The sequence below is a fragment of the Penicillium roqueforti genome (genome assembly GCF_015533775.1).
Source record: "Penicillium roqueforti strain LCP96 04111 chromosome Unknown scaffold_16, whole genome shotgun sequence".
In the NCBI taxonomy this organism is placed as follows: Eukaryota; Fungi; Ascomycota; class Eurotiomycetes; order Eurotiales; family Aspergillaceae; genus Penicillium; species Penicillium roqueforti.
The window spans coordinates 514,324-533,585 of record NW_024067580.1 but is presented as its reverse complement, the minus strand read 5'-3'; the positions used below and the strand labels follow the sequence as shown (position 1 = coordinate 533,585).

Below are 19,262 nucleotides of genomic sequence, written 5' to 3'. Positions count from 1 at the left end.
TATGTTGTTTTTTTCTTCCAGATACATCATTCAACTTGACCATATTGGAACAACCCTCAATTTTCATTCTCGTTCAGAATGGGGAACACATCCAGCGTCGTCGGCCGTGAGTGCTTCATGGCCGCTGTGGGAGGAAACCCCAATATGGCAACCTTTCGGGGAGATCTTCTATATGAATTCCGGGCCCTGCCATCCTATAACTTGGCCATTCCTGTTCACCCTGAGGTGATCACCTATCCGAAGAATACGACCCAGGTCGCTGAAATTGTGCGCTGTGCTGTCAAAGGAAACTATCAGGTGCAAGCTTACAGTGGAGGTCACAGCTATGGCAATTACGGTATGGAAGTATATCCTTGATCCAAACCTACCCTTGCTAAACCAACCGTACTATGGTAGGTCTTGGAGGAGCCGATGGTCATGTCGTCGTCGACCTGAAAGACTTCCAGAAATTCTCAATGGACCCGGACACTCATATCGCCACGATTGGGGCAGGCACAAATTTGGGTGATCTCCAAGACCGCCTTTTGCATGCAGGTGGTAGAGCAATGTCACACGGATCTTGTCCACAGGTCGGCGTTGGTGGTCATTTCACCATTGGTGGCCTCGGTCTCATGTCGCGACAATGGGGAACTGCGCTGGATCATGTTCTGGAGGCTGAAGTAGTCCTGGCCAATTCCAGCATTGTGACAGTATCGGAAACGCAGAACCAGGACATCTTCTGGGCTATCAAGGGTGCGGCAGCCAGCTTTGGCATCGTCACTGAGTTCAAAGTTCGCACTCAGGAAATTCCTAAGGGCGCTGTGCAATACACGTATACATTCAGCCAAGGGGATGTTCTTGACAAAGTCAAACTCTTCAAAGCTTGGCAATCCGTCGTGGCAAAGCCTAATATTACGCGGAATTATTCCACCGAGCTCACAATCTTCCAGGGCGGGATTGTGATCACGGGCAGCTTCTTCGGAACTAGAGAAGAGTTCCATGAATTTGAGCTGGAAAACAATCTTCCAATCCAAAACAATGGCAATGTGGCATATATTACGAATTGGCTAGCCTTGGTAGCCCACGCGGCTGAGAATTATCTTGTCTCGATCGGCGGAGCGTTACTTACGTCGTTCTACTCCAAGTCAGTATCGTTCACAGTTGACGAACTATTCACCGAGCACGCCCTAGTCGCCTTGTTTACATATCTCGACACCGCACCGAAGGGCAGTCAAAACTGGTGGGTTATTTTCGACCTAGAAGGTGGCGCAACCAACGATGTTCCCATGAATGCCACGGCCTATGTTCACCGTGATGCTGTCATGTGGATGCAATCCTATGCTGTTGTCGGCTTTGAGCCTCCTGCATTCATTGCCAGGAGGTTCCTCGATCGCTTGCATCAAGTGGTGATACAAAATCGACCACCCGGTCCTCTGCGTTCCTATCCGGGATATGTCGATCCCTACCTCGAGAATGGCCAGATGGCCTACTGGGGATCCAATCTTGGACGGCTTCAGAGTATCAAGACTCTCATTGATCCGAAGGATGTCTTCCATAACCCACAGAGCGTGGCTGTTAATCCCATTCTCAATTCTCACAATTAGGGCTGCTTGGGGAGAAATTGGGCTCCAGTTTCATATGTTTTATTGACAGGCACTGCAATAACTCTAGCCTTGCCAGTATTGCTTTTTTTGTATTTCGCGGGCATGTAGTCTTAAATTGAAATGAATTTGAACATTCTTTATGAAAAGTTAGATATGATTCTGAAGATAAAAAAGGTATCAGTCGTAGATATATAATTGATTGGTGACTTATTCAATTGGCTAGAACTTTTCTGTCTCGGAATTCGCTCTCACCACCTGTAATCTCACGATATTAATATGTAGCTTCGTATACATCGAGTCTCATACCTCTGACGTCGTTGACCGAAAGCTTCCAAATTTGGAAGTCAAGCTTGTTACTAAGCCATTTGTGGCCGCAGGAGATCAACTCAAGTTTCCATCTATAAAAAGTCATGCAGGTTGTAGTCGAATCAAACAATACCACTGCTTCGATGCATGTCACGGCTCTAACTCTCGCTTGATACCGGCTACGACGTCCCTCGGCTCCGGTGCTCTAATCATGAAACGCGCTTGCAGCCCAGAAACTAGCCCAGACCATGAGCTGAGACAAGAAATTCCGCTAAATGACGAGCGTCCAATTCTCATGAGCCTTAATACGCCTGTCTCTCCGCCAAAAAAGAGATCATCCATCAAATGTGTCAAGGATGGAGATGGAAGAGACTCCATCCCGCCGAACGTATCACAACTAAACACTTCACCCAGCCTCGCTGCCATCGAAGCAGGCCAGGTTGAAGTGATCGACCATCTGAGCACGATTTCCGCAAAGCTCAAAGAATACGTTCGCCCACCTCCAAAACAGTCATTACCACGGCTGCCCATCAAAGAATGGATCGAGCTGTATAGACGAAACGAGCACCCAGAAGGACGTCATTTCGTCATTCATCAACATGACCATCCCATCGCAGGGCCGCATTACGATCTTCGCCTCCAGTTCTCAGAGACTAGCTCTGTGAGTTGGTCGGTTATGTATGGGATGCCTGGGGATCCGAATAGCCAGCGATTAAACCGGAATGCAACTGAAACTCGAATCCATTGTCTATGGGTGGGTTGATGATCTGAGATGGTATAATAGCAATACTTACATCTTCACAGAATCATCTCATTGAAACGGCTTCCTACAAAACGGGGAGTCTTATTATCTGGGATACTGGAGAATATGAAATTCTACCTTATCAAATGGACCAATCTGGCCCGGAGACCGATGATTCTCGATCAGAGAACTCCGAAGATAGTCACGTTGCACCGGAAGAGCAGATCTCAGATAGTGCCAAGTTGCGAGAAGCTTTTCAGAATGTAGGTATATCCCTGTACCATGGAGACACTGAATAGACTCCTCTAACACTGAAACACCAAGCGCAAAATCCGACTCCGACTTCATGGAACCCGTTTACCAAAGGACTACACTATTATTCTGCGGATGGATAAAACAACCGATTTCGCGAGGCCGATCCGCGAAGGCCCCAAACGGCGTCGTCGACACCCATCCAGGCCAACGGTACCACAAGCGCCGTCGACCTCGGACTCTGGATCGCCTTCGCCGCCACCTGGTCAGCAAGAATCAAGTGGGGATCCAACACCGCAACGATCTCAACCCGAGTCTCAGACCGGCCCGGCTAGGCATGCACGTCCAGACGATACCCACACCGCCGACATTGAAATCCAAAGAAACAACGCCTACCCAGGGTCCAACAACACGATCGGCTCGATCCACCAACGGCGGTGGTACCTCAGTTTAGACCGGGAAGCTTCTGGATTTGAGCCGATCATAAGAAATCCAAGTGAGGGGTCGAAGGAAAGAGGCAGGAAAAGAACGTGGATCCCTAAACCCGTCGGACAAGGCTTCGAGCCGTTTTACGTGCACGGACCGGAGGCTGAGCGGAGTATTATTACGGCGCGATTGGGGCGCGACGTCTTGGATGACGAGGCCGTGGATGAGTTTGTGCCGAGACGCGGGTGGAGGCCGGTCCTGCATTAGACGGAGAATGGGTACAAGCTATACAAGTGGGGACGTATGGATTTCGCTGGGATTGGAAGAGGCAAAAGTGAGCAATTGCTCTAACTGCTTAGTGCTTACTCCGTAGAGAGTACAGGATATACTATTCGGCACATGCCGCGCAATACCTCCAATCTCGGAGCCCGGGAGTTCTACAGGGGATGTGCAGCCAAACAGTGACTCTTGAACACGAGATCTGCAGGATATAGTGCATGCGTGTGACTCAATACACAGCCCGAGAGCGAAATCTGTCAGTTAATATTTATTATGAATGCGAGGCCTTTGAGTCACTGGCGGTCTGAGATCGGTCTATTTCCCCCGCTCGATGTCACTATAGCTTGCGCTAGCATGCGCAAGCGTATTCGCTATAGTCGGGGGCTGATAACGCCATGATATTTCTTTTGTCTGCCTTTCTCTCTTGTCTTTCGTTTTTTGTCTCTGAAAAATATGGCCTACTTGGCGACATCTACCTATCTAGCATTGTCGCTAGTTGCTCTGGATAGCATACCAGCCATTCGGAGTATTGCCCACCGCATTGCACGCAAATCGCGCGATTATGAGCCCATCCAACTAGCCAAAGACGTCTACCGCGATGAAGATGGCGAAGCGACCGAGGAATCCCTCCGAGAATTCTCTGATAAATGGCAACGGATTGCCATTGCCCTGTTCTCCATCGCCGGATTTCTGGTCACCCTCGCATCGGCTGTGCTTGCGACATTGAAGCTCGCCATTACCAATTCCACGCCATTGGTATGGCTGCAGTTTGGAGTGTGGGTATGTAGAAACCCCGACAACCGTTCGATTTAAGCCAAGCTTAATAGCTAATTCTTATTCTTTCTAGATTCTGCTCGCTATTCAAGCTGTTGCTTTCTTCGCCGAGCCCCGACCGACAAGCCGATATGTTCTCGGCCACTTTGCTTTCTGGGGCAGTATCATTACCATTGCGGTTCCGGGCATTGAACTGGGCATCTTGATATTCTCCCGACTTGGCCTTCCGCATGGGCGACTTTGGGTCGGGTTGCAATTGGCTCAAATTGCTTGCGCTGCTCTTCGCGCCGTACCATGTGTTCTACTACCGCGTCGTCCTGATATTTACTATGAAGATAAGCTGGTTGAGCGGGAGCTTTCGGTCTCGCTACTCAGCCGCTTCACTTTCAGCTGGGCCAATGGCTTGCTAAACTACGCAGTGAAGCACAAGACTATGGATTTGGACGATATCCCCAGGCTTACAGCATCGAACCGTGCTGCTTTTCTCTGTGAGAAATTCGAAACTGCCAGACAGAACCGGAAATTGTGGGTAGCGATTGTCGCTGCGCATTGGAGATCACTGCTCGTCCAAACTACGCTTAGTCTGACGATTTGCTTTCTGAGCTTTGGACCACAGGTCGCCCTTTTTCAAATCTTGAAGACACTCGAACTGCGCGATACCCCGGATTGGAATGTCGGAGCATCGTATATCTGGGTCCTGGCCCTGGGTGGGTTGTTGTTCGTTGCCTCGAGCGTGGAGGCGTGGCTTATCTGGGTGGTCTATTCTAGACTTGGGGTTCCGATCTACGCAGAGCTGTCAGCAGTTATATTTGCCAAAGCCATGCGACGGAAGGATGTGAAGCATACAAAGAAGTCCAAGCCAGATAATTCCGATAATTCCAGCAAAGGATCAGCCGAAGTCGACGACGATGACGATCATGTGTTAAAGAAGAGCCGCCAGAGTATTATCAACCATGTGGCCGTGGATTCTCGGCGAGTTTCCGACTTTGCCTCTCTCAACTACATTATCCCACAGGCGATCTTCAGAATCATGATCGGTGCCGCCTTTCTGGTCCAAATCCTCGGCTGGCGCAGTGCCTTTGCCGGTCTTTCGGTCTCTCTTCTTGTCACACCATTGAATGTATACGCAGCTAGAAAATATTCGAATGCCCAGGACCGATTGATGAAATCCCGTGACCAGAAGCTGGCGATCGTTACCGAAGTGCTGCAGGGAATCCGCCAAATCAAATTCTCAGCTCTGGAGGAACAATGGCAGGAGCGTGTCCGGGATACGCGAGAAACCGAACTTGGTGCATTGTGGGCTTCTTTTCTTGCTGATATTGGCCTGCTTGCGATCTGGGTTCTCGGTCCCGTCGGATTATCCGCTGTTTCGTTGACTACATACGCCATTATCAATGGTACTTTGTCACCTTCTGTGGCTTTCACGGCTATGGCAGTCTTCAATTCTCTCGAGGTGGCCCTCGCTGTTATCCCGGAGCTGATGTCGATGGGTCTGGAGGCGAAGGTCAGCTCGGAACGTATCGACAAATTTCTGGCTACGCCCGAAAATGTCGTCAATACTGTCCCTGCTGATTATATCGCTTTCGAGGACGTCTCTGCTGCATGGCCTGCGGAGGCAGAAGATATCCAAGATTTAGAGGATCGTTTCGTTCTGCGTGACATGACCTTGAAATTCCCAACGAAGAGTCTAAGCGTGGTATCGGGCAGAACTGGCTCTGGAAAGAGCCTGCTCCTCTCGTCGATCATGGGTGAATGTGATGTCCTCGCAGGAACGATAAAGGTACCCGTTCCACCTCCCATTAAAGACCGATTTGACCACCTTGCGACAAAGGCAAATTGGATTATCGACTCGGCCATTGCCTATGTTGCTCAGACGCCATGGATCGAGAATGCTACAATCAAAGCAAACGTTCTCTTTGGACTCCCAGACGATGCAGAGCGATACCAAGAGGTCATCTTTGCTTGTGCTCTGGAAAAAGATTTTGAGATGTTGCCAGACGGCGATATGACTGATATTGGTGCGAATGGTGTGAATCTAAGTGGTGGTCAACGCTGGCGTATTTCCTTCGCCCGCGCATTATACTCTAGGGCTGGCATACTTATCATGGATGACATCTTCAGCGCTCTCGATGCCCACACAGGTCGTCATGTCTTTGAGCAAGCTCTCACCGGCAAGCTCGGTCAAAATCGAACTCGCATTTTGGTTACTCACCATGTTGCACTATGCCTTCCTCGCACGGACTACTCCGTACTGTTGGAGAATGGTCGTATCAAATATGCAGGTACCATTGATGACCTGAAGGAATCACATCATTTAGAGGATATCCTTGGTAAGGAACATGCCACAGAACAAGCGGATCTTGTTGCAGATGGAGAAGACCGTGAATTCTTTAACGATGAGGAGACAACTCTCCAAAAGGTGATCTCTAATACATCCCATCAAAAACCGAACATAGCCACAAATGGCTCAGCTTCCAACGGAAATGGAATTGCTACTACACAGACGAAACCGAAGAAATTTGTTGAAGATGAAAAACGAGAAACCGGTTCTGTGCGGCTAGCAGTTTACATTTCTTTCTTGAATAAAGGTGGCTCTGTGGTCTATTGGTTGGTGACGCTCTCGGTCTACTTAATGTTTTCGTCCCTCATGGTTGGACGGGTAAGTGCATGAAATCCTATGACAGTCCCCTTGTCATTGTCCTTTATCTGATTCTTATCTATCACAGTCTTGGTGGATCAATGTTTGGACAAGTTCATCCTCCAATACTAAAGCACACCCTGAGCAATACAGTGTCCTATTGCAGCATACTATGCGAGAAACTGCACCGGTCCCACAACATGACGACCTCTATATGTACCTAGGAGTATATGCTGCTATCTCGATCACTGCCTGTATAATAGGGACAGTCCGTTATTACTGCATTCTTTCGGCTTCGGTGCGGGCCTCGAGGAACCTTTTCAATGGCTTGATTTATGCTATCCTCCGCGCGCCACTCCGGTGGCTAGACACTGTCCCATTGGGGCGAATTCTCAACCGCTTCACAGCCGACTTTCACTCAATCGATTCACGAATCGGATACGACATCGGGTTCTTCGTGGGTAAGCTACTAGATGTTTTCGCAATAATGATTGCGGGGATGCTTGTCGACTGGATGGTGATCTTGCTCGGCATAGTCCTGTTGCTCATCTGTCTGAAATTGGCCGTATCCTATTTGGAAGGTGCCCGTCAAGTCAAACGTCTTGAGAGCACTGCGAAAAGCCCCGTGTTTGAGCAGTTTGGGTCTAGTCTCGCTGGCCTGATCACCATTCGTGCCTTCAGCAAGCCAGACACCTACATCGAAATCATGTTCAACAAGATCAATCGCCATGCGCAAGCATGGTGGAACTTGTGGCTGTTCAACCGCTGGCTCGCATTCCGCATGAGCATCATCGGTGCTATCTTCTCAACTGTCACTGCTGGGCTCGTGGTCTATCTGCCGGGTGTGAGCGCTTCACTTGCGGGTTTTGCTCTCAGCTTTGCCCTGCAGTATAACGCTGCAATCACGATGGCATTGAGGCAATACGCTAACATTGAATTGAATATGAACGCCATAGAGCGTGTTATCGAGTATTCCAACATCGAGATCGAGAACCAAGGAGGTGCCGATGCACCTGCGGCTTGGCCCACAGAGGGCCATCTTGAGGTCCACGATCTTGTGGTGGGCTACGCACCGGATCTTCCCCCGGTATTAAACGGGCTCAGCTTCTCAGTGGAGAAGAACCAGCGGGTAGGTGTCGTTGGACGTACAGGGGCTGGCAAGTCCTCGTTGACGCTTGCACTCTTCCGATTCCTAGAGGCACGCTCGGGTCAGATTTTCATCGACGGACTTGATGTCTCCAAGATCAAACTGCACGATCTCCGTAGCCGACTTGCAATCATCCCACAAGACCCAGTGCTATTCTCCGGCACGGTGCGATCAAATCTAGATCCGTTCGATGAATACAGCGATACGGAACTCTACGATGCGCTAGCACGCGTGCACCTCATATCTGAGGCCGACGACGACGAGCTCACCCTCACATCGCGGACTGCCACACCCCGCCAGGCCAGCGAAACGGGCACCACGACACCAGCGACGGTCCAGAAAACCAACTCTAACGCTTTCACCTCTCTCTCTGCAACAATCTCTGAGGGTGGTCTCAACCTCTCCCAGGGTCAGCGCCAGCTGCTCTGTCTCGCCCGTGCCATCGTCTCGCGGCCTAAGATTATGGTTCTAGATGAGGCCACCTCGGCTGTTGATATGGAGACCGATGCGTTGATACAGACGTCTATCCGTGCGGAATTCGGCCGCAATGCCACCACGCTGCTGGTTATTGCACACCGGCTTAGCACCATTGCAGACTTTGATCGCATTCTTGTTATGGATGCTGGGAAAGCGGCCGAGTTTGGCACGCCCAGAGATCTTATGGGGATTGAGGGTGGCGTGTTTAAGAATCTCGTTGACAATAGTGGGGAGAAGGAGGTGTTAGAGAAAATGATCTTTGCGTGAAAGGGTGTTCTGAAATATTCGATGAGGGGACTGTATTTAGGAGTGGTTTGTTTTCTATAGATTACTTGCTGGGAGAAATCAGCATATCAAAATATGTCGTTGCGATTCAAAATTTAACCTTGACGAAGAGCTAGATCGTTATAACGATGGCTATGTTAGTCGTGCTATGTCAAACACAAGACGTAGTTACATGCGGGAAGTACTGAATATTGAAGTCCGTGATATTTGTTCAAACATCCAATCTCTTCTTATAAGTGGATTTAAGGAGAGTTCAACCATGACGGAGGCACTTGTGCCTCTGATACAATTGACCCTGGTATAATCCTACTGTTGAGAAGAGCCCATACATAGGGGAGGATGAGGTATAGCTAGCTAGATGCGAATCTAAGAGCCGAGAGAGAGGACATCGGATATGAACGAGCTGTCACCAACATTGTCCAACATCCATCTCTCCCTGCTTCAAGAGGAACCCTCAAACCATGGCCTAAAGCCCATGGTTACACCTTCAAGTCTTGTAAATGGATCAGAGATGCCTTCATCGCGTCCGTTGTGTAAACAAGGTTGGTATGCCGAACGCATATATCACATACCCTACCCTCGATTCGTACAGCCCTTAAGCTCCCCGAAGAGAGAGAGCCGCACGTCTCAGAGGGCAGAGACTGTCTCATATATAACACACTAGGCTTTCATCATTCTGTCAAACAGTCAGTACAACGATCAATAATGCCCATTGAAAGGGCTGGGAACAGCAATACTCACAAGTATAAAACTTGGAAGGATGAAGAAGAAAAGAAAAACGAACAAGTGAAAATCCCGCGCTTTTTATTCCTGCGGGCGCTAGTCCGCTTCTAGGGCGGAGTGGCTTTCTGCCGGCTTTAATGATCAGGTTGTCCGGACATGCATGTCTTGCTTTCTTCCGATTTGGCTGCAATCGCATTCAATATAATCGAAATATGCCAATTGCTGCCGTGCAGCTCCGCAATTTGCGGTTGAGATCCAGCTACATCGAGATCTCGAATCTCCTGCGGGGTCGATCAGCCATTTCGCCTAGACAATGTTATAGCCCTGTTCAGGCGCCCCGGCAGTTCCATGCTCGGGCTTATTTGCGACAGGAAGAGCCTTCTAAACGGCTTCCTGAATTTTTAGAGGCTTACAAGCGGTCTGGTATGTGGTTGTCTTGTGCTGAAAAGCTTGGTTTCTCCATAGTTTGGGAGGACCGTGGCTAATACATGATGCCTCTCAGTGGACTTCCCTCCTGCTACCCACGACTTCGAAACGTTCTTCGCACAGGCCGAGCCAAACACAGAAGTAGTACTACATGGCTACCTCGGAAATCGAGCAGATCTGTCCAAGAAACTATCCTTCGTGCGCTTATCCGATCCCACCCTGCAACATAGCCTACAAGTTGTAGCATTCGCCAAGAACGATGCGTTCGAGAAGCTCAAGACCGTGAACGTGAATAGCCCCGTGGCTGTGCGCGGGATAGTTCAAAAGAAAAAGACCAAGCCGTCAGAGACAGAGAACCCACCAATGCAAGACCTATGGGAGCTCGCATTGGAAGAAATCCATCCCCTCAACGACTTTCCTAAAGACTTAATTATGACGCCTGAAACGGTTTTCCCACCTGAGCAACGATACCTCCAGCTGCGCTCAGATGCAGAGCTGCGTGAAGCACTGCGCTTCCGCGCCCGCGCGCATAATATTTGCAAAAAGGAGCTGGAGGAGCAGTGCCCGCCGTTTGTGGAGATTGAAACCCCGCTGTTGTTCAAGTCTACGCCGGAAGGCGCTCGGGAGTTCATTGTGCCTACACGGAGGGAAGGGCTGGCTTATGCTTTGCCTCAGAGCCCGCAGCAGTATAAGCAGATTCTCATGGCTAGTGGCTTGCCGAGGTATTATCAGTTTGCGCGCTGCTTCCGGGATGAGGATTTGCGTGCCGATCGTCAGCCCGAGTTTACTCAGGTATGGATTACTACATGGTTGGTTGGTTGATGGTGATGTATGCTGATTGAATATCTACAGCTTGATATGGAGATGTCTTTCGCGACAGGTGACGATGTCATGCGCACCGTGGAAGGGGTTATTCGCCGACTTTGGTCGTCGTTGATGAAAGACCCTGCACCGGAGGGCCCATTCCGCAAAGTCCCCTACCAGGAAGTCATGGCGAAATATGGCTCTGATAAGCCGGACACGAGATACGGGATGGAAATCATTCGACTTGATCATGTTCTCCCCGTAGATCTAGTCGGCAAGATTTCTGACCTGGCCAATCCCATCGTGGAGGCTTTCAAGGTGGAAGGAAATGACAACAATCCCGCTGAAACTCACAAGTTCATTACCCAGTTCCTCGACTCCCCTGCAGGTGCGCCGTTCAACAATAACCCAGACGGCGGCCCAGGCGTCTTCGTCTACAATGGCAAGCAGCCGCTCTGTGGACTACAGCCCTTCGGATTTGAAGCCGCCGAGCAAGTCGAGGAATTGTTGGACCCTGATCACGGTGACCTGATCGTTCTGCAGGCACGCCCCCGTGCGCCTTTCTCCGGGGGCTCAACCCCCATCGGCGATCTACGCCGTGCACTGCACGCTGCCTCGGTCTCAGTAGGCTTCAAGCCGGCCCCGACCGGATTCGACTTCCTCTGGGTCGTCGACTTCCCCCTCTTCTCTCCCTCTTCAGACTCAGAGCCCGGTCAGGGCGGCGCAGCAGGCTTCTCGTCCACACACCACCCCTTTACCGCACCCAAGACCCCCGCCGACGTTGACCTCCTCCTCACAGACCCGACCCAGGCAGTGGCTGACCACTACGACCTCGTCGTGAACGGTGTCGAGCTAGGCGGTGGTAGTCGGCGTATTCACGACGCAGCAGTGCAAGAATTCATCTTCCGTGACATCCTAAAAATGCCAGCTGAGCGGTTGACAGACTTCTCACATCTGCTCGATGCCCTCCGATCTGGCTGTCCGCCACATGCCGGTCTTGCGCTGGGCTTTGACAGACTTGTTGCTGTTATGCTCGGCAAGGAATCCGTCCGTGATGTGATCGCTTTCCCGAAGACTGGCAAGGGGGGCGACGATGCCATGGTTGGAGCGCCGAGTCCCATGACCGAGGAAGCACTGAAGACGTATCACTTGAAGTTGAGGAAGTAGATGTTGGCCGTCGTTACTGGCCATTGTATATCACAATGTCCTCGTGGACAATCCATTTTGTACTATACTGATGTACTATACTATACCCGAGGTTTCATTGGCATTCTAGGACATTGAATACATAGCTCTCCTCTCGGCATCGACTGGATTATACAAAGAGTTCACCAACCTCCTGATATGCGTATTCGCCGTGTAGCCTTTTTTAGATATCTCATACTATTTATGGCCGAATGGCTAAGGTTCCCGCTTTGGTGCTGAAACTCTCAAAGTTTGGTCGATATAATTTAACTCAAGCGTGTCACACATTGGTTTTGCGAGCTGTATCGACGACAAATCTGCCTGTCAAGCGATGGATGCAGCTGGCCGCCCCACCATGGCCAAGCTCGTCAAACAGGCTCCCAGACAATACCCTAATATTAAGACCTTGTTTGGAGAATGGTCGCAGACTGCAATTGTCGTCCACCATGCTGTCCAAAGCCTTACTGCTGACATGAGGGTTCTGCAGACATAGGGATGTGTAGACGGGGAAGTTCGTGTCCAAGGGAAGTAGCTTGTATATTATGGTATTTGATCAAAGTGCAGAAAAAGAATGAAAAGGACAAGAATGAAAATATCTGTATGAATTCCATATAGGACGGGTGTTATACAAAGTCAAGAAAAAGAAACGCCACTCCAAACCGCCGTATAAGACAAAATCCCAGAACAAAAATGTGGTTCGAATAGATAAGGGGAGTTAGCTCTGTGAGATGAATGAAGCTGGAAGATATCCAGCACGAGAGACTTATGGTTCAAAGCTCATTCAGTGGACAAAGTACTCCCGGTTGATAGCTCAGGGGATGGTGCTTAGCCTTCTCGCCTTCAAACTCTTATTCATCCTCATAGTACAGATATTCATCATCGTCCTCTTCGGATTGCCCGAATAGATTCCTCCAAACGCCATCCCACAGACCCTTCTTGGTAACTAGGCCGCCGACTAAGAGAATAGGCAGTTGCCAGATACTGGCCCAGAAGAGGCCACGTGCAGTACCGTTCGCACCCTGATGTTGATAAAAGCGATATGCCTCGCGGACTAGCCAGCCATTGGCGAAAGTGCTGCCGACAAGGAAACCACTCCCAACGACATTGACCCACCAAAGACCAATGGAGATGGGGAACATCAGAATAGAATAGCGCAGAGCAACTCGTGCATTGCGTGCGGGGTTCACCCAGCATAGCATCCTGTAGCCGGCTGCTTTATACTCATCGCGGATCAGATGGGACAAGGCGTTGAAGTGGGGGAATTGCCAGGCGAACAAGATTGCACCTAGCAGCCATCCCCCGATACTCTGTTCGCTGAAAAGCATGTCACGCCATGTGTCATGGCCAATCGTCGCCGTCTGACCTGCTGCAGCGACCCATCCCATGAGCGGCGGGATACCACCAACTACTGCGCCAACCCAGGTATTGATTACGTGGATTCGCTTCAATGGTGTGTATACAAAGGCATATAAGAAAATATTGGTGGCGGATAGGGCGGTGGTTGTCGGGTTAGTCCCAATATAAAGGAGTGAAAGGCCCGTGACGGCGGTGCCAATGGCGAAGAGCAGAGCTCCCCGGTGCGAGACAAGGCCGCGAACGATAGGACGATTGCGCGTTCGGGACATGAGTGCGTCGTATTTCGGTTCGAACATCATATTGAGTGTATTGGCGCTACAGCAGGACAGGAAAGTGCCCACCGTCAGGTATATAAAAGTCAGGGTCGAGGTCGAAAGTGTGGGGAGTGGGGTCATAGCCGGGTCGAGGGTAAGCAGGGACGAGATTGGGTACATCCCGTATGCAGAGGTGGTGGTGAGGACGATCAAGAAGGACAGTCGCGGTTTCGTCAGGGCGAGATACGCAGCCAACTTGCGGCGGATGGAGGTAATGGGGAGTGTGGATGAGAAGTTCGACAATTGCGCCGAGGCATCCAGCGGAAGGCTGGGTTCTGGTTTTCCGGTTGCGTTGCTTTCATCCTTCAAGCGCTTTCGCCGCCGATGTGGTAGTTCCTCTGGTGTTGCTTCTGTCGCAATCGCAGCGGACGATGCTGTTGCAGACGAATTGACCTGACTGACAGTCGGACCGCTGGGAGCCGAAGAAGTGGTTGATTTGCTTTTCGCATTGGAGGATGCAAGTGAAGAAAGCAGGCCGCCTTTGATATTTGACCCGTCGTAGAATCGATTGGCCGAGAAGTATGATTTGTGGAATACCGAGGGGGACTGATCATCCGCAGTCCCGGTCCGCCGTTTCGAGGACGATAGGAACCCCCGATTGGCCTCGGGGCGCACAGAACGAGGCCCAAAGAGGCATTGCGAGCACAATAGCGCCTCTCGAGGCCTTCGTAGAAGGGATGGCCGCAGGGGGATCATGGCGGGTCGGTCATGCAGAAGGAAGAAAAGAGAACGAAAGAAGTTGAATTTCCCCGGTTGTGCACGGGCCACATCCGTTGACTTCGGAATGTCAACAAATTGTTCTTCTGGACATTGCCTGACCTCCAATACTGTTGTTCTTCCTTTCTGGTGTTTATTCTCGTCAAAATGGATATCCTTCAGAACTCCCTGATTACGCCTCTTCAGCCTTATTTGGCGCCTATTGTCTCAGCCATCCCTGAACCAGTGCATGATGCCGTCGTGTCCTTGATTGGAAAGTCTTGCCACGGTGCACTATTGGTCGATCTCGATCTCACTAAAGACCCTGCCTGCACATCACTCGCCATCTCCAAGGCCCTCGGCATTGCCATCGTCGGTGCCAGTGCAGTCGTCAAAATCCCACAGATTCTGAAGCTGATCAGCTCCCGCTCATCGGCCGGTGTCTCATTCGTATCTTACGCCCTCGAAACTGCCAGCTTGCTCATCACTCTCTCGTACGGCGTGCGCAACCAGTTCCCATTCAGCACCTATGGCGAGACTGCTCTCATCGCCGTCCAGGATATTGCTATCGGTATTCTGGTCTTGAACTATGCCGGACGCTCTGCCGCTGCTGCGGCTTTCATTGCTGTCGTAGCTGCCAGCATTTATGCGCTGTTGTTCGACCAGACCCTGGTGGATGCGCATACTATGTCATACCTGCAGGCTGGTGCGGGTGCTCTAGGTGTTGCTAGCAAGGCGCCTCAAATCTACACCATCTGGCGCGAGGGAGGAACCGGACAGCTCAGTGCATTCACAGTACGATTCTCTTTCCTTTCAACCTGATCCCAGTCCAAACACTAATTATTTCTTTAATCAGGTGTTCAACTACCTCATCGGATCCATGTCCCGAATCTTCACGACCCTCCAGGAAGTCGACGACAAGTTTATCCTCTACGGTTTCATTGGTGGCTTCTCTCTCAATGTGATCCTCGCAATCCAGATGCTCTGGTACTGGAATGCACCGACGCCCAAGCAGAAGGCCGCTCCTCGCGCAAAGGTAGCTGAGAAGGCATCATCGGCCCAGAGCACGGGAGCGTCCCCGAGACCTACCGTCAAGACACCCACTACTCGCCGACGGGGTTAGATAGCTCGGCTGTTGCTTACCTTTGCTTTTTTCAAAAGAATAATATTGCCGTCCGTTTTTGGAATCATGCATTTAGAAGAACATGCTACGAGAAGTTCTATTCATGGGAAATCGTAGACCAAGTACAGCCGTAAACATAGACTACTTGCCCTGAGTCAAGTGTCTGGAGATCGGGAGACTATGGCATCCGTCCAGTAGTCATATATCTCAAAATAAGATCCAGCGGCACGAACGGCTGAACAGGATGCGGATGGTGAGTAGCAATATTGAACTCGAACTCAGCAGCACCAGGCTTCCGATGAACGCCAACAACATCCATCTCCTCCCCATCCCCATCCCCGTCCTCATCCTCACTCTCCTCCTCCCCATCCCCATCCCCGTCCTCATCCTCACTCTCCTCCTCCCCATCATCGTCCTGCAATTGCCTCCTCAACCCAGTAACAACATTCTCAATCCCAGCCTCGCGCTCCTCAAGTGTAAAATTCCCACCCCAGTTCCTCCGCCGCGCTTCCTGGTTCGCCTCCAGCGGCGCCCATTCCCACAGCTCCGCGAGCTGCGCATCGCTCAGCGGTTTATGCGCGGCATCGGAATCGGAGCTGAAATTAGACGGCCCTGCGGTGGACTCTGTACCGGCTGCACGGCCGCGCGCAACCCAGTCTTCGACGCGGGGATCGAGTTTTGTGCGGAGGAGTTGCTCGAGCGTGTTTGCTTGTGTTCGGCCCGGGTACTCTGGGCCTGGGTAGGCGACTAGGTTGGAGAGGAGGTCGCGTTGGTCGGAGAGTTGGTCGGAGACGCTAATGAGGTTGTTGGAGATGATGCTTGCTTGGGATTGGAGGGAGGTCCTAGTTTGGGGTTAGTTTGTTTCTGGATAGTCGTTGTATTTGGCTGAGGTCTGGGGATGGGGTTGGTGGGATGGTAGCGCTCTTACCACGGCGGAAGAGGGTCGCTTTGATTTAGACTTGCGATCAGCGAGCCGAGTGAGCGAGTGAGCTGCACGAGACGCTGCCGCGATTGCTCGAGGACTTTAATTTGTTCTTGGGTGAGGTTGGACATGGCCAGTTGAGAGCTTTGGGTGGTTAAAGAGTTGGGATAAGATAAAAGTGTAGATCAACGGGCGCAACTTGTCTTACCCCAGTTTTCTTCGGCTTTTCTTCGATGACTACGTTCTCGTAGAATTGCAATCCTTCAATTTATTCATTCTATATCAAAAAATGTACCTACAACATAGGTGGACAAGTGGCAGCGCCTAAGTTGAAAACCCATCTCCCCAAGGACCAAGGACCAAGCAACAAGCCATCCAATACCTCCAACGCCCAATAATCAATCCCCAAAAATCACCACACAGCTCACAGATCCAAAAATAACATCAGGGTCGACCATCCCATCCCCATTGGACCCCTGGACCCTTGGCGGTGCGTGCTGAAACGCCTGCAGAACGGCCGGCCAATCTGCAGCGGCGCTGGAACACAAAAGGCTGTCGCTCAAAGGTTATATGGCCGGTCTTCTCGTATTTTCTGACAGTCTGGCTTGTGTAGGCTCCGCTTGTCCCGTTGGCATTGCTTTGCTGTGGCTTGTTGATGCTATTTTCGGATTGTTATGTGTGTACATGTAGGTGGTAGAGGGGCTGGCAGTCAATACATAAGTCGGTTTGCCGCCCTTCCTGGTGACATTGGATGCTGCTCCTTTGCAGTCTCCCTTCCTTTTTTACTTTGAGTACATTATTGTACTTGACGGGAAAGCCTTGCTGGGCACTTTTTTCTTCATTGGCTATTGACCAAACTATATACGCCAAAGATATGACATTGCAAGATGTCAGGGATATATCGACGCGATCCTAAAGCAGAACAACTCCGTAAAACAAGAAACCCAAACGCTATCAACAATAGGGGAGCTGATATCCTGATCTCATTAATTCCAAGCCTTCAACTGACTGTGCCATCCACAGACATTACAACGATGCTATACAGCACAACTAGGTACTAGGTGCCACAACAATCACTGCCACTGCTGAGAGTCCTTTCGATCCGGGTCCAAGACCTGCGGATGAACAGGATCCTGAACATGCTGGCCCTTCTGATCCGGGTCAAAGACCTGAGAGCGAGCAGGAACCTGAGCACGCTGCTGCTGGTATTCCTGTGGTGCAGGCTCTTCGATAATATCCTGCGTGAAGGTTGACTTGTCCTGACCTTGGAAGTGCTGCTGATACTGCTGGCTTTGATAATGTTGGTCCTGGCCAGGGCCATAGGCAAGCTCCTGTCCGCGGCCATCATTATCAACAAATGCAAAGCCTGAACCGTGGCCATACCCGCCGGAATTATACATCTGTTGCTCAGCCCAGGCCTGCTGGTGCTGTTGCGCGCTGATCGGCGACCCATCGTTCCAGTGGTTGTACAGATGAGGTGAGTTGCGGTTCCGACGGGCCTTCTTGCGTCGGTGCCGGATGAAGAAAAAGCAACATATCGCGAGGGATGAGACGATAATTAAGAATGCTATGATTGGCACGGCGATCACCACTCCCAGATTCAGGTTTGAGGATTTTGCAGTGGGCGTTGTGAGAGAGAGACTTGAGGGGAGGAGCGATTGGCTGAAGATTCTCGTTGGGGCTATGTCGAAGGTCTTGCCCGTTACTGTCTTGAAATGGCAGTTGTAGCGGATGGACTCGAGGACTGGGTTTGGTGGATGATGCTTAGTAGTGCTTTTTTGAACCTTTGGGCTTGGGATTTGCTGATATCATATGATATAGGAATGGGTTTCAGGGCATACATACAGTTTGCCATGTAAACTTGGGTGGTTGTCAAGTTGTAGCAGAACTCGCAGGTGTTGACTACATTATCTGCAAACGACGGGCTTTCACACCACGAGTCCAGATTCGATGTGTCTGGGGATTTAACGTCTGTTTCAACTGCCAAACGCACGCCATCGCATGCGACTGGGCACGGTGACGAAACATTCGAGATCGAGTCTGGAGATCCAAACACACACGTCGAGAAAGCATATCGCAGGTTATCTGTTCGATCGGTTAGACCTGAGCGATGAACCGCAGTCTGCGATCTCCGGAAGGTGGTACAACATACAGAGTCCCCAGTTCACGTCTGATTCTCCGGTCTCCGCATCGTTGAACTCGCTGTCCAACTGGCAAGAGATGCAGTTTTTGAAACTTTTCCCTACTGATGTCTGGTTGTATGATTGATCCAAACACGCAATCTCGGATGATGTAGTGTTGGTCGTTGTACCACACACATCAGTGCAGGGCGAACCCGGTGTAGTTTTCAACCCGAAAACCACTAGAGCTGGGCTATTCACCAAAACTATAGCCAGGACAAAAGCCAGCATTTTAGAGGAAAGTGAACTGTCGCCACTTAACCCGATCATGATGAGCCGGAGTGAAACAGAGTCCGACGGTTTCTGTTACAGCGACCGCCAAGTGGGAGAGAGTGGGCAGAGTGCCGGATAGAGAGATCTCACGTTGGCATGAGAGACGGTAAATTGTAACTCGGGACTGTGGGACTTTACTCGGGGTGGGAAAGCTTCTTTCTTTCACTGCAATCAGCTCTTGATCCGTTCCGTGTGGATATGACGGCCAGGATGACAGGGAAGTGCTGCACCATCAAGCACATGCAGAGCAGCTAATTCTCGGGCGAGGCAACGGGAAGGATGGGCCCGTCGAATCAAGCACATCTTCCTACTCCCGGTGTTGGTCCTCAGCGCTTAGAGAACGCCGCCTAT

At 50.8% G+C, this 19,262-nt stretch overlaps 8 protein-coding genes across 8 annotated transcripts; 5 read left to right on the top strand and 3 right to left on the bottom strand.

The window, feature by feature from the left end:
• Nucleotides 1-78: 78 nt before the first annotated feature.
• Nucleotides 79-1,583, top strand: LCP9604111_6327 (FAD-binding oxidoreductase; the record flags this gene model as incomplete). The annotated part of the gene is made up of 2 exons (XM_039074236.1): nucleotides 79-337; nucleotides 397-1,583. 2 exons carry the CDS (start codon nucleotides 79-81, stop codon nucleotides 1,581-1,583), a joined length of 1,446 nt encoding a protein of 481 aa, XP_038927853.1.
• A 517-nt stretch (nucleotides 1,584-2,100) lies between these two features.
• Nucleotides 2,101-3,576, top strand: LCP9604111_6326 (uncharacterized protein; the record flags this gene model as incomplete). The annotated part of the gene is made up of 3 exons (XM_039074235.1): nucleotides 2,101-2,643; nucleotides 2,694-2,894; nucleotides 2,956-3,576. 3 exons carry the CDS (start codon nucleotides 2,101-2,103, stop codon nucleotides 3,574-3,576), a joined length of 1,365 nt encoding a protein of 454 aa, XP_038927852.1.
• Nucleotides 3,577-4,041: 465 nt separating this feature from the next.
• LCP9604111_6325 (uncharacterized protein) lies at nucleotides 4,042-8,891 on the top strand (the record flags this gene model as incomplete). Its single annotated transcript, XM_039074234.1, has 3 exons — nucleotides 4,042-4,368; nucleotides 4,436-7,021; nucleotides 7,089-8,891. The coding sequence occupies 3 exons, from the start codon at nucleotides 4,042-4,044 to the stop codon at nucleotides 8,889-8,891; spliced, it is 4,716 nt and encodes a 1,571-aa protein (XP_038927851.1).
• A 953-nt stretch (nucleotides 8,892-9,844) lies between these two features.
• On the top strand, nucleotides 9,845-12,029 carry LCP9604111_6324 (aspartate--tRNA ligase MSD1; the record flags this gene model as incomplete). The annotated part of the gene is made up of 3 exons (XM_039074233.1): nucleotides 9,845-10,055; nucleotides 10,135-10,850; nucleotides 10,911-12,029. The coding sequence occupies 3 exons, from the start codon at nucleotides 9,845-9,847 to the stop codon at nucleotides 12,027-12,029; spliced, it is 2,046 nt and encodes a 681-aa protein (XP_038927850.1).
• Nucleotides 12,030-12,895: 866 nt separating this feature from the next.
• On the bottom strand, nucleotides 12,896-14,413 carry cox10 (protoheme IX farnesyltransferase; the record flags this gene model as incomplete). The annotated part of the gene is made up of 1 exon (XM_039074232.1): nucleotides 12,896-14,413. The coding sequence occupies one exon, from the start codon at nucleotides 14,411-14,413 to the stop codon at nucleotides 12,896-12,898; it is 1,518 nt and encodes a 505-aa protein (XP_038927849.1).
• Nucleotides 14,414-14,581: 168 nt separating this feature from the next.
• Nucleotides 14,582-15,536, top strand: LCP9604111_6322 (putative monosaccharide-P-dolichol utilization protein; the record flags this gene model as incomplete). The annotated part of the gene is made up of 2 exons (XM_039074231.1): nucleotides 14,582-15,208; nucleotides 15,270-15,536. The coding sequence occupies 2 exons, from the start codon at nucleotides 14,582-14,584 to the stop codon at nucleotides 15,534-15,536; spliced, it is 894 nt and encodes a 297-aa protein (XP_038927848.1).
• A 178-nt stretch (nucleotides 15,537-15,714) lies between these two features.
• Nucleotides 15,715-16,589, bottom strand: med8 (RNA polymerase II mediator complex subunit MED8; the record flags this gene model as incomplete). The annotated part of the gene is made up of 2 exons (XM_039074230.1): nucleotides 15,715-16,378; nucleotides 16,465-16,589. 2 exons carry the CDS (start codon nucleotides 16,587-16,589, stop codon nucleotides 15,715-15,717), a joined length of 789 nt encoding a protein of 262 aa, XP_038927847.1.
• A 942-nt stretch (nucleotides 16,590-17,531) lies between these two features.
• LCP9604111_6320 (uncharacterized protein) lies at nucleotides 17,532-18,908 on the bottom strand (the record flags this gene model as incomplete). The annotated part of the gene is made up of 3 exons (XM_039074229.1): nucleotides 17,532-18,202; nucleotides 18,304-18,543; nucleotides 18,611-18,908. The coding sequence occupies 3 exons, from the start codon at nucleotides 18,906-18,908 to the stop codon at nucleotides 17,532-17,534; spliced, it is 1,209 nt and encodes a 402-aa protein (XP_038927846.1).
• Between the last annotated feature and the right edge of the window lie 354 nt (nucleotides 18,909-19,262).